General features: G+C 39.1%; 1 protein-coding gene across 5 annotated transcripts in view; it reads left to right on the top strand.

Annotated features, from left to right (window-relative positions):
- The first annotated feature begins 772 nt into the window (after nucleotides 1-772).
- The window catches only part of ankrd12 (ankyrin repeat domain 12), a 173,480-nt gene continuing 159,861 nt past the window's right edge, over nucleotides 773-14,391 (top strand). For all 5 annotated transcript variants that reach the window (XR_007261989.1, XR_007261990.1, XM_048596243.1 and 2 more), the window contains exons 1-2: nucleotides 773-919; nucleotides 9,845-9,992. Coding sequence is in view for 3 of the 5 variants with exons in the window: in XM_048596243.1 (XP_048452200.1) it covers nucleotides 833-919; nucleotides 9,845-9,992 (235 nt within the window). In the remaining 2 variants the exon portion in view is untranslated. The remainder of the gene's footprint in view (nucleotides 920-9,844; nucleotides 9,993-14,391) is intronic.

Below are 14,391 nucleotides of genomic sequence, written 5' to 3' on the forward strand. Positions count from 1 at the left end.
GTCCAAAACTTGAGGGCATACTTTTAAGGTGAGAGGGGAAAGATTTAAAAGGGACCTAACGGGCAATGTTTTCACTAGAGGATGTGCCTGTGTTGCCAGGGGAAGTGGTAAAGACAGATACAAATCGAACATTTCAAAAGAAATTTGACCAGGTACACACATTAGAAAGGTTTGGAGGAATATGGACCAAATGCAGGCAAATAGTTAAGTTTAGGTTAGCTGGTCACATGGATGAGTTGGACGAAAGGGTCTGTTCCTGTGCTGTATGACTCTAGAAAGGCACCATCTTCAAGAGATTAACAACTAGCACCAAGGAGGATTTGTGGTCTCAAAGTATGAATGTTTATAATTTTTCTACTTTGGATAGTTGGAGCAATATAATAAGAGGTCAAGTTGGAACCTAGTAAAACCAGATTAATGTGTTTGGCAGATCAACTGCCCTAGGCACAATTGTTAATTGGCTGAAATTAAATTGGACCCTAATGAGTTAACCTGTCACTGGGAACTAGGATTTTTCCTATGTGTTGCCAGATTAGTTTATAATCAGTAGCCTAATAATGGATAGATTGGTCTGGTTAGACAAGTTTGAGAATTTTACCAGTTGTCACGCTATTTAGGCTTGTGTGACTTTTGCTATTACACAAGTAGAAGTTAAGTTGAACCTACCAAAAAATCTCTTAAATTTGGATTAGAAAGTGTTAATTGCATTGCTAAGGCTTGGGTTGCAGCAAGAAAAATGAACTTTACTCTTTTTGTTTTTATCCCCAGATAAAGGATGATCATATTGTTGCCTGAAACAGGCAGCTGAAGAGAAAGGCGCAAACGTTGTAAAATGCCCAAATCTGGGTCTTCCAGAACAACACAGACTGAAAGTTCTGATTGCAACAGCAACATGGTTGAAAAACAGACTGGAAGAAAGGTAAGACATTATTGAAAGTGGACCCTTTTTGTAAATGATAGGCTGTCACAGTTGTCCTTGCATTTATGCTATCCTCTGACTAGAAATATTTTATAATTTTATTGAAAGTTTGCACAACTTTGTAGGTTTATGTTCACATTTGCATGTTAGTTACTTTAAATCTCCTATCTCTTAAAAACAATCTGATGAAAGCATTCTTGGTTTGATAATATTTACTACAAGAAAAAAGTTGGGGCTGACCCTACATTATTTTATCTGATTCTGTGTGCCTGAGATTTGAATTTCATTTGTAGCTGTTGATTGTCTTGTCAAAGTCAGATCAGTAATCTGACAGGCGTTAAAAGTTTTGTGCAAGGAGTTAAATTTGGGTCCAGTACGTAGTTAGACACTGACAGTAAGCTTAGAGTGCAGATGAGGAGAATATGCCTGTGTGTGGAATTGGGAACTTGATTCACATGGAAAATTCTAGTAAGCATTTTTTTTTAGTTTAACTATAGATTAAGGGCAGACTATTTTCCAACAGCCTTCCGGTGAGTTAAGTAACTCTGTAAACAAGAGGTTGTCTGGTGAAGGCAGTTTATTTTTTCGTGGGACATGGGTCTCACTGGCAGGCCCATACTTAATTGCTTTGTGATCTGAGTGGCTTGCTAGGACTGTTTCAGAAGGCAGTTAAGAGTCAATAACATTGCTGTAGGTCTGGGATCAGCTGTAACCCAGACCAGGTATGGATGTCATATTTCCTTGCTTAAAGGACATTAGTGAACCAGGTATGGTTTACAGCAGTTGTCAATAATTATGTGGACACCATTAGGCAAGCTTTTAATGACAGATTTATATTTGATTAGAAATTTGCTAACTGCCCTAGTGGGATGCGAAATTGGGCATTAGCCTAGGGTTCTGATTTACTAGCCCAGTGACATTACCAGTATAAGAGTTTTTCACACCACGTGATCAGTAAGGAGCACGAGTGAAATGTGAACAAAATGTGTAGTTTGGAATTTGATTAAGAAGAAAATTCAATGCGCGGGGCAAAGTGGTGCTCCATTTTCTACCGTTTTCAGTCTGATTTATAAAAAGCATTTGATAAGATGGCACAGCAGAGGTTGCTGCACATTATAAAATGCGCACAGTGTAAAGAGTAACATGTCAGTATGCATAAAGGATTGGTTGACAGGAAGCAGAGTGCAGAGATGCATGGGTCTTTTTGGGGTTGGCAAGTTGTCTGTCAAGAGTGCCACAGGACTGATGCTAGACCTTACAATGTATATCAATGATTTGGATGAGGGGACTGAATGTGTGGTGTACCTAGGTTTGCTGATGACACTAAGCTAGGTCATAAAGTAAGTTGTCAAAAAGAGCAAGAGGATCTGCAAAAGATTGCTGATGCATTGGAGGAGTAGGCAAAAAAAAAGTGTAAATGTAATGTTGTCATAGTCCTAGAGGGCCATTAGAGAGAGACGACTGCTGGTGAGTTTAACCTGAGGGTCACAATGCCAAAGGTGAGAGACAAGCTTGAGAAGGCAGGATCTTTGTTGTAACCTCAGTTGTTGATGTCACTCTGCATCATAAACCTGTCGTTCAGCTAACTAATCTTGAAACTACCATAGATGGGTTTTTGCAACAATCAGGTTCACTAATGTCCTTTTAGGAAAGGAAATCTGGCATCCTTGCCTGGTCTGAGCTGCGTGTGACTCCAGACCCACAGCAATTTGATTAATTTTTCACCACCCTCTGAAACGGCCTTGCAAGCCACTTAGTTCAAGAGCATTCAGGGATGAGTAGCAAACGTTAGTCTTGCCAGCAACACCTACATCCCATAATAGAAAGTACCAGGGCATCTAGAGTATGACAAAGTTCTGCAATCTCTTTCCATTTAAATAGTATACTGCTTTTTATTCTCTCTGCCAAACTTGATAAGTTCACATTTGCCCATGTTATACAGCATCTGTTCACTGGTGCAGACAGAATAGACCAAATGGCCTTCCTATGTTGTAAATTATGGCCATCAGAGTATGGAACAGAAGTAAGTCATTTGGCCTACCGGTCTGCCTCAGCGTTCAATGAGAATGGCTGATTTAATCATCCTCAACTACACTTTCCTACTTATTTTTAAATTTGTTCATGGGACGTGGCCATATTTATTACCTGTCCCTTGTTGTGCTGGAAGGTGGTGATGAGTTGTTGCCTTGAACCTCTGCAGTCCATGTGTTGTAGGTGAACCTACAAGTACCATTATGGAGAGAATTCCAGGATTTTGACCCAGCGACAGTGAAGGAATGGTAATATATTTCCAAACCAGAATGGTGAGTGCTTGGGGGGGGAATTTACAGGTGATGCTGTTCCCCTTTACCAGTTGCTGTCCTCCTTTTAGATGGAATTGGTCATGAGTTTGGGAAATGTTGTCCATGGATCTTGAGCAGACTGCTGTAGTGCTTCTTGTGGTACACAGTGCAGCTACTGAGCGTTGATGGATAGTGTGGTGCAATTCAAGCAGGCTGCTTTTCCTGAATGGTGTCGAACTTCTTGAGTGTTGTTGAAGCTGTACTTACCCCAGGCAAGTGTATTTCATCACACTCCTGACTTGTGCCTTTATAGATGGTGGGCAGGATGCAATTGTTGCAAGATTTCTAGCCTGTTACATGTTCTTGTAGCCACTGTATATTTATGGTTTGTCTATTCAGTTTCTGATCAGTGATAATCCCCAGGATGTTGATTGTGGGGATTTCAATGATGGTTACGTCATTGAATATCAAGTGGTGATAGATTGTCCTTTATTGGTCATTTTTGTGGCATAAATGTTACGTACGATTTTTCAACCCAAGCCTGGGTATTGTACAGATCTTGTTGCATTTGGACACGGACTGCTTCAGCAACTAGGGAGCATTGTGCAGACATTGGTGAACATCCCCACTTCTGACCCCGTGTTGGAGGGGAGGTTGTTGAAGTCGCTGAAGATGGTTGGACTTCAGACATTACCCTGAGGAAGTCCTGTAGAGACACCCTAGAACTGAAATGACTGACCACCAACAACAACCATCTTCCTTGGTCCCAGGTATGACTCCAACCATCAGAGAAATTCCCCCATGATTTCCTTTGACTCCAGTTTTGCTAGGGTTCCTGACACTGCTCTTGATGAAATGCCGACTTGATACAAGGGCAGCACTTTCACTTCTCTGGAATTCAGTGGTTTTGAGCATGTTTAAACCAAGACTGCAATGGAGCCAGGAGCCTGGCCAAATCCAAACTAAGTGTCATTATCAAGTTATTTCTGAGCAGGTGCTGCTTAATAGCACTGTTGATGATGCCTTCCGTCACTTTACTGATGATTGAGAGTAGACTGCTGGGGCGGCGGCTGTCTATATTGGATTCGTTAAATGCTGTCAAGGCCACAGCCTTTACAGTATTCCCTGCTTTCAGCCGTTTCTTAATATCACGCAGAGTGAAGTGAATTAGCTGAAGATTGGCATCTGTGATGCTAGGTACCTCTGGGAAAGGCTTCAGCCTTCCCTTTTGCTCTGAAATGCTGGACTCCCCAATTATTGAAGATGAGGATGTTGCAGAACTGCAGAGCTTGCATCTTGCTATTGGTTGATAATCAGTTGGCCCGGTTATCACTTGTTGCTTCTAATGTTTTGCATGCAAGTAGTTCTATTTTGTAGCTTCACCAGGTTTCTTTATTTCTAGGTATTACCATTGCTGCCCTCGATATGCACTCCTGCGTGCTTCGTTGAAACAGGATTAGAATTAGAATTAGGTTTTCTTGTCATGTGTACTGAAGTACAAAAGTACAGGAGTACAGTGAAAAGTGTACAATGTGGCCACACACAATGGTGCCGTCTTAAGTGCAAAGTACCTAGTTACAAATCTTAGGTACTAAAATAGATTGTTGCAAAGTTGGTAAAGTACTTGTGGGTTGGAAGACAGCGCGTTAGAATTTGATGTTTGTAAAATGATAGGGGAGAAGAGTGCGTGGCCCCTTTTAAAAGATTTTTATAAAATGTTTGGAGATTTTAAAAAAATGTCTGCAGGCAGCAGCAGATACACAAAAAGTTCTTGAAATTGAAACATTGTAATGAATAGCTGTGGTGTTAGCAGGCCAAGTAGTGTTTTTACCAAGATGACAGGTTTTTGAATTTAGTCAATTAATTTAAACCAGGCCCTAGATACCAAAACCCAATTAAATTTAAATCTGATGGTTTGACAACCTAGAACCAATCCTATTGTAAGAAGTTAATAGGTCATCAAGAATATAAAAGAAGAGGGCATTTGAAAATTGGGATGAGTGAACTGTCTTCTGAAGAGAAACTTACTGGCTTTCACAGAAATCTCAAAGTAAACACCATATAAATAAAGGTACCACAGCACTCTTAGCTAATATTCCTGACACAAGAATTTGACAGAAAAGGGCATTCCTGAGTGGAAAACAGTGGAGAAGGCAAAGAACATTCTGGAAGACTGATCCTGGCTATAATTTTGAGAGACTAAGTTTTAATATTTTTATTACTTTGGTTTATATTAGTGGGACTTATATTTATTGGAACAGCATACCATTAGAATTCTGTTTTATTCAAGAATAGTTACTAAGGGGGGAAATTGTTCGGTTTGTTAGTAGTTCTGTCAATTTGTTCACTGTTAGAGTTACTCACTTTATAGGCAACAGTAACAATTTATTTATGTATCCGGGATTTCCCTCATTTAACTACTCGTTTATAACAGATTGGGGGTGAGAGGCAGATTATACAACTTTTCACACTTTAACAGAATACGAGGCGGGGTGAGCTTCTCTGGGTATTTCGGTTTTAATTATGAGAGAGTTATCGACCTCCCCTTCACAACAATGAGGTACAATAATAGAGAATTCCCTGGCTTGATAGTAATGTAGAATAGTTTATATGCCAGACCAAAAGTTTACACATTGCATTTGAGTACACTTAAGGTACTCGTGCTGTCGATCACCCACAACACCTCACGGATGCCCAGTCTTGAGTTGTTAGATCTGTTCAAAGTCTATCCCATTTGGCATGGTGATAATTTTATTTGATCATGGTAGGATTTAAGGTTTTGAATTGTGATTGGAAAATCTGGGCTATTGAAAATCAATGGGAACATTTATTTAGAAGTTGTTGTCATCTGCTGCCTCCATGCAATGCACAAAGTCACATCATACAGCTTGGATGTTACTCCTAATAGGAAGGAAACAAAAACGCCAGCAGTGTTCATTAGTTCGTGTAACAGAAGAAGACAGTTTAACGTTTTGGGTGTAGGCTCCTTGTAAGAACAGAGAACCTAATCTTTTTGTCCTTTTAATTGTTGAAGAGCCTGTTGTGTATTTCCAACATTTTTGTATTTAAGATTTCAAGCCAGCTTTTTTTTTCTTTTTGTGTTTTTCTTGGTAGCAGATGCTGTCTTTCATTGCTAGGACATGGAGGTTCTAAACATAAGATTAGAGAAAGAAAAAACATTGAATTCACTGCCGTGGTCCCACTAGTGCCTGCAGACTTTGTTATTACCCTGCTGTATGTCACCTTCCTTATTTTCTTTTCCAGTCTGGACCACCACCTAATACAGTAACAGAAGTTGTTGTAATCTTGAGTTAAGCTGTTAAACACTTGAACAGTAGTTGAGTCTCTTTCACTAGACTGTTGCACAGTACAGGCAGAAATTGCTGGAAGTGAGCAGGTGGTGGCTGCCTTCTGAAAAAGAACAAATGGTTGTATCTTAAATTTCAACTAATTATCAGAACATTACAAAGCTGTGTGTATAAGGTACATTTCTATTTTAAGACATGATGCACAGAATGTGAAAGTTTTGCAGCTAAAATAATTATAAAACCCAAATGTTTGTTAATTTATAACCTGATTTTTTTAAAAATATAGTAATCAGTGTAAAACTTTTTTTAGCCAAATTCACTCGGTAATGCATTAAGGTTAAATTTCTACAGTTAGATGTATTCCATAATAAGCCATACGACTTATTGACAGGCGTAGCTGCCATCCCATGGACATTTGTTCAGCTTGGTTTGCAGAAGAGAGCTGTTCCAAGCCATGGACCAGTTTCTTCCTTCTGCTTGAAGAATTTTGAAACAGTTTGTACTACAAAGATTGCATTAAAATGTTGTGAATGTTATACTTTAGACAGACGTCACGTGCTTATTATTTTGGCTATATACTTGCATTTGTCTTGTGATTTGTACAACACCATAACAGTGAACAAAATAATCTGTCGTCGTGTGAAAACTATTGTATATTCATAATGAATTCTTGAATGGAGTGAATTTGTTGATTTTATTTCTGTGAAACTTTTCTATTCAGCATTTTACGCACAAAGCTCAGGTTGTTGAACGAACAATTATAGCTTCTGACTGGTCTTTCTCCTGTTAGAACTGTTTGCACCTTCTGAAACTTGACACATCTTAGTGTCCTTGTATTTTGTTTATTCTAGGGCCAGTTAGTGTTTTTACTTTTGCAAATAAAATTGTAACTTTAAGAAAAAGTTGATGTCAGATGGTGGAATTCAAAGGATGAAAATGCTGTTTTATTCTCAGTCATGCTTTTACACAAAGGAAAAAGGAGTGTATAAAGGGTATACCTTTTGTAATACACTTTTTCCATTAGAAGAAAATAATATTCTCATGTTAAAGACATTTTGCCAACAAGGAAACCTTCTAATAGAGCTAATCACCCATTTCATTTGACAGGTTTTGTTTGCTTAAGAGGCCAAAAAGGACAAGGTGAAAGCACCATTTGAAATCATAAAATCTCAAATAATTGGATCATAAATGTCTGCTATAGATTCCTCTGTGTTTACAGTAATATTAATAATTAGCTTCAAGTAGAAAACAGATTACCAAAGTCTGGGAAGGATGAAGACCCAAATTTGGTTGCAAACACCCAAGTAAGTAATGGCTACACACTTCCCCTTGCCCTCCCTCTCTTTATCACCTCTCTCCCAACATTCACAGTTCTCACCAAAGGGTTGTGACAATTTCAAAATCTTGAAACGGTGGGCACGATGTGGGTAGGGGAGAAGAACCACTAGTACAAGCTTAGATATGATCTTTCTACTCCTATTTCTCTCATTCTTTGTGGTTGTGCTCATTTATATCCACGAGTTTCATTAGTTAAGAAGAACATACAAACTTTCTTGTGATTGCATTGTAAACCTCCCTTCCCGCCTTCCAGTAATTTTTTTTGGGAATACAGTTTTGATAGCTTTATAGAAATTCCACCACACAAATAGTGCAAATGCCTTTTTTGTTTTGTTTATCTACTGAAGTGAATTACGCTAATAGGATTTGTGTAGATGGTTCCAGCTGAATCGATACATCAATGCAGGTATATTGAGTCACATGTTCTCACCTGTTGTTAATTCTGTAATTAGATGAACCTGTTTTTCTTCATTTCCCTGTGTCCCTTTACACTTTTCATTTTCAAACACTTATCCACTTCCCAAGTCTGGTTTCTGGCCCAGCAAACACTTCTGTTAAGCACTGCATGTTTAATAATGCTCACTGGGAGTGGGAGTGTGTGGAGAAGATTTCCTAGATACTGCCTATTTTTAACGGTTAACAACTTTGAGCTTAACTTTTTTTTTTAGTAATTTGTCAGCCAATGAAAACTATTTTTCATTATTTTCTGAAATGATCCATTTTGGAAATCTCTATTGGGCCAAGGAGACTAGGAGATATAGTTTCCCTCATGGGAAAGGAGCATCAATGCAGGACCGATTTGTTTGCAAGAGCTAAGTAGAAGTATTAATCTGTTCATCAATGAACAAGAACATTCTCTGTTCCTGTGAAAATGCATCCCTTTCTTTGGAACTAACTTTTAATTCCTTTGTATTCAAGGAAATTTTGGTTGTACATTTTCTGTAACGCACTAGGATGGTAAGAATTCCAAGACACGTTTGGAAATTTGGCTTAATAAATGTTATTCAGATTCAACATTTTTATATTCATGTGTATTGTTTCTTTATGCTCTTAATCTTTTTTTTAAAAAACTTTGTCCCCCTGTTTTCTCATGCCAAAAATATGCTAGTACCAACTGAGTACTATAATAAGACTTTGAACAAAAGGCACGATTTGTATTTTTTTTATCATGCAATAGGTTACAATGACACCTGTCAACAAAGATTGAGTGCCACAACAGGATTGGCACTGGCTGTTGAAACATTTTATTAGGTAAACTTTACTAAGTCTCTGAGAGTCACTTTATTTGTCCTTGTTAACCCCATAAGTTAGTATGAGTAGAAGTCACAATTCTAGAACAAAGTTTTTGTTTCTCCCAACAAGTTGTTTTAAAAAAAAAAAAAAAAATCTGTTGAAGTCAAGTGGATGGGTTGTAAAAGATATATTTTGTACAGGGATCTGAATATGTAGGTGTCCATATCCTAATTCACCTGACTATGAGAGATATTATTCTAAGACTAGACCATGCAGATTCTGAGCCAGTGATTTCCATTCCTATTGTGACACTGACAGCCCAAGAGTAGGAACTGGTCCCTCTTAAAATGTGCAAGCAAAATATTGAAGCCAGTCCTGGCACTGTTAATAGGCTACATGCCTTAAGATATCTTTTCCCAAGTAGGGAATAGCCATACCTAGAAAAGAATGGATTTAAGTGGCAGTAAGAGCACAGTTAAAAGGTTGCTATTATAAAGAAATGTGAAATTGCATTCCAGCAAATGTAAAGAATGCCCAATTCAGACGATTTGTGAAAATCTCATGCAAAAGAGGTTATGCCACAAAAGTTCTAAGTGCTGTTAGTTGTAATGCAGAATAATTTGAGGTAGTTGGACATTTTAATCAAAATGAAAGTTGCCAGAGAGGGAAATTTTCATCTATGACTTATTTTAATGCCATAAAGTTGCAGTTACCATAGCACTTGACGAACAAGGCTGCTATTCAAATCTTGTTTTTGTTTTTAGAATAAAGAAAAAGTTTCATCCTACAACAGGACACCGAAAATAGACCGCAGTGAATTGGAAAAAGAAGTGAAAGAGAAGGCTTCTATGAAACGTAAACTTCCTTTCACTGTTAGCCCATCTAGGAGTGAGCAGAGGGAATCCGATACAGGTAAATTCTTTTTTGTTCAAGGTGTTCATAATGTAGGATGTCTTAACTTATTGCATCTTAGAAATTTTGTGCATTGTGAAAATAAATAATCATTCAGTTACGATTGTTTAAATCTGGAAAAATAGAAGAGTATTTAATCCATCTAGTCAGTATATTGTTTTAAATCAGTCCAATAATTTTCTAGCAAAATGCACAACTAGCTTCTTCTTTGTAATCTGATCTATCCAGCCTTGGTTGCTGCACAGCAAGACTATGAATATTTGGAAGGCAAAGCTGTGTCTGATCTATCCATTCAGCTTCCCTCTTCTAAACATCACCATTTCTTTCTCCCTATTACCAGTACTGCCTCTCCTCACTCCTCTCCTGTGACATTCTTGAGTCCACGGTTTGGCTTGTCAGCATTCTGAATGATGTTCCCCTGAAAAGATAGCTACTCAGCCATCAAGCTTGACTTCTGTTGCCTTTCATTGTAATTCAGATGCTTAATGCTGTGTTTTTTTGTGTAGGCCTTTGCAGTGTCTTTGCCAGTCACAGAGTGTCTTTCCTTGAAGATAGCAAGGTCTTCTGCGCAGAATTAAAGATGGTGACGAACCCGTGACCTCTGTAGCTCAGTATCATGTCTGAGATTGTGTTCTATTCCATTTATTGTTGAACCTTACGATTATATTTACTTCTACATATTGTACAGATGGTTTCAGTTATCTGTCCACCAACTTGGTGGAGGTGATGTTGGAGCTGTAATGTCAGCAGACAATAGTTCAGAGGTCCTAGCAAATCCTGGGGTCATGGGTTCAAATTATACCATGGCGATTGGTGGGGATGACAATATCATATAATAAAATTTGAAATTGAAATCTCACCTCAACAATAGGGATCGTGAAACGATCATCTTTTAGTGAACCAATTGCTTTTTGTTATAGACTGTTTAGGGAGCGAAATCTGCCAATCTTTCTTCGTCTGGCCCACGTGACTCCAGATTTACAGTAATGTGGTTGATTCCTAACTGCCCCCTGAAATGGCCTAGGAAGCCATTTCATTCAAGTGTCATTAAGAAACATACAAAGCAGAGGTCCTTTATTCCAACGGGTCTGTACCGGCCTTCTACACTAATCTCACTTTCCAGTATTTGGCCCATAGCCATGTGACACTTCAAGTGTTCATCCACGTACTTTTTTAAAGATTGTGAGGTTTCTGCATGTACTACCCTCCAGCAGTACGTTCCAGATTCCCACCACCCTCTAGGTGAAAACATATTTTCCTCAAATCCCCTCCAAACCTCCTGCTCTTCATCTCTAAATTGTGTCCCCTAGTTATTGACTCTTCAACTCGAAGGAGCAGTTGCTCCATATACACCCAGACTAAGCCCCTCATAATCTTATACAACTCAATCAGACATCCCCCTCCCCCGCCCCAGCTTGAAGGATTAAAAAAAGAAACCCAAGCAGATACAGCCTCTCTTCATAGCTAAAATACTCCAACCCAAGCATCATTCTAGGTCAATCTCCTCTGCACCCTCTCCAGTGCAATCACATTCTTCCTATTGTATGGCAACCAGAACTGTGCACAGTATTCCAGCTGTAGTCTAACCAAGGTTTTGTGCTCCTCCAACATGATGATGTCCTTGCTCTTGCATTACCTATGCCACAACTAGTAAAGTCATGTCCCGTTTGCTTCTTTAGTGGCCTTATCTGTCTTGCTGACTTTGGGGATCTGCGGACAAGCACCATAAAGTCCCACTTCTTTCAAGCTCCCTAGTGTCCTGCTGTTCATTGAGTAATCCTTTATCTTGCCACTTCTTCCAAAGTGCATCATCTGTCATTTTTAAGGGTTACATTTCATCTATCACTGATCTGCTCATCTGACGATCGCATCTGTCTCTCCCTGTAACCTAAGACCACGTTCCTCACTGTTAACCACTTGACCATTCTTTATCATCCCTTCACACCTGCACCCATCCTGAAGATATAGATATAGATATCTAGGGTTCTCACAGCTTGCTGCTGCTATGTTTTATCTTAAAAGGAACATATTAGGCCTATACTCTCCCCATTTCTTTTTTAAAACCCCACACACCCACACCTCACTGTTCTCTTGCAGATTTTCCCGGAAGTAGCTGCTCCAAATCTACTTTGGCCAGATCCTCACTTATTTTAATAAAATGTGCCTTCCCCAATCCAATTTTTTTTGCAGACCATCTTTTTCCTTTTCCATAACGACTTAAAATGTATTGTGTTATGGTCACAATCACTAAAATACTCTCCCAATGTTCTGTTTCATTCCCCAGAGTTCGGTCCAGCACTGCACTGTCCATGTTGGACATTCTACATATCGACGCAAAAATCTTCCTGAATGCATTTCAAGAAATCTGCCCTGTCTAAACCCTTACTCTATAACTATCCCAAGTAATGTTGGGGAAGTTGAAATCTCTTAATATAACTATCTTATCATCATGACTACTATCGCTGTTATCACCACTGTCTATTATAATTGTTATCATTATTATCATTTTTAAAATTGCTTTATAGTACAACCTAGTGAAATGCTCTTCTGTTACTGCTAACTGTTTAGGGGCTTATAATATGCTCCCAGCAATGTGACTGTCCCCTTTTTATTCCTAAGATCTTTTCTCAACATCTCATTTGAAGACTCTTACAAGATATCATCACTCCTAACTGCAGTAACTAACTCCTCAATTAATAATGTAACAACACCTCTCTTACACCCTTTCCTGTGTCATGTGAAGATCCTATGCCACTGAATAATGAGCTGCCAGTCCTGCCCTCCCTCAACCAACAGTGTCACAGTGCCATCTTTCAATCCACACCGTGTTTCAGTTAGCTCATCTGTCTTACCTGTAATAATTTTGGCATTAGCGTAGAGGCCATCCAGCTTCTCCTTACTACCTTGAATCTCAACATGACTGAACTGTTGTGTCCCGTTTCCTTTATTATGCTGTGTTTCATTTGTACTAATGTTCTGTGTCCCTTTTCCCTTACCAACTATTAAAATTCTCCTAACAGCACTAGCAAACATACCCAAAAGGATGTTGGTCCCATTCTGGTTCATGTGTAGATCATCCTGCTTGTATAGGTCCTACCTTCCCAGAAATGGTCCTGGTGATCCACTCCCTCTCCTGCAAGCACAATTGAGCTACGCTGTATTTTCCTATTCTGTACTCGCTAGCATGTGGCACTGGGAGTAATCCAGAGATTGCAATAGTAGAGGTCCTGTTTTTAATCTACTGGTGAATTATTAGTGCAAGGCTTCATCCCTCATTCTACCTATATTGTTGGAACCAATGCATACCACGATCTCTGACTTTTCACCTTCCCCCTGCAGCCTTTCGGTGACATCCCTGGCCATGGGGAGGCAATACCATCCTGGACCTCTGTCTGTGTCCACAGAAATACCTGTTTGCACTCCTCACTGTCATTGTTCTCCAACACAGAAAATAGTTATCGAGTGGGATACCCTCTGAAGGTTTCCTGTCTGCCTGGTGGCCACCCATGTCTTCTTTACCTTTGGCTCCTTTAGTCTACAAAGTGACCATCTCAGAAAATGTGCAGCTTTGTGGACGCACCTCTGTGCCTCCAGCCAATGCACAGATTCTAAGACTTGGCACAGAAGCTGTTCAAACTAGTGGAAAATCCTACAGATGTGGTTATCCAGACTGCCAGGAGTATCTAGGAATTCCCATGTGTACCATACAGTGCAGCACATTGGCTGGGGCTCTCCACACGCATTCATTTAAATTTAAAGAATCTTCTGTTCAAGTCTACTGGAAAGAAAGACGTAAACTCTTAACTCGGTAGACACTATATGCAAAAAGCTTACAAAAATGCAGTGAAAATACAATAAAAAAGTATTATCAAATAGTGAAGGGTAGAAGAGAAGAGAAATACTTCCCTACCAATCGCTTCATTTGTGATGTCACACTAGCGCTTTCACTGGGTTGCAGGATTTCTGAGGGTCATCTCCTAGCTCCTTTCCCAGTAGTGGAGCAAGAATTAATTCCACAGGGCAAATGGGGTGAAAAGGCAAAAACACATGCAAACAAACACCGCCTTCCCCACTCATAACTCCCCACTGACTCAGTGGATTAATAAATTTAAAAAACTAATATTTTCTTTGTATTCTATAACATAAAATGAAAGCTTTTCCTGCCTTTTAAAACAATTTATACATTTTCTCTGTATTTATCTGCAAGCATTTCCAATTTGTGTTTATATACAACAATGGCTTGCTTTTATATAGCACCTTTTAATTGTAGAGAAATATTTCTAAACACTCCACAGAATCATAATCCAAACATGTCACATTGCGGTCCTCAAGATGCCTCCCACCTTGTAGAAATTCTGACCTGATTCCTGGATAATTTGTCTCTTCAGCAAACAAGTAA

This window comes from Rhincodon typus, chromosome 4 (genome assembly GCF_021869965.1).
Source record: "Rhincodon typus isolate 14 chromosome 4, sRhiTyp1.1, whole genome shotgun sequence".
Classification (NCBI taxonomy): domain Eukaryota; kingdom Metazoa; phylum Chordata; class Chondrichthyes; order Orectolobiformes; family Rhincodontidae; genus Rhincodon; species Rhincodon typus.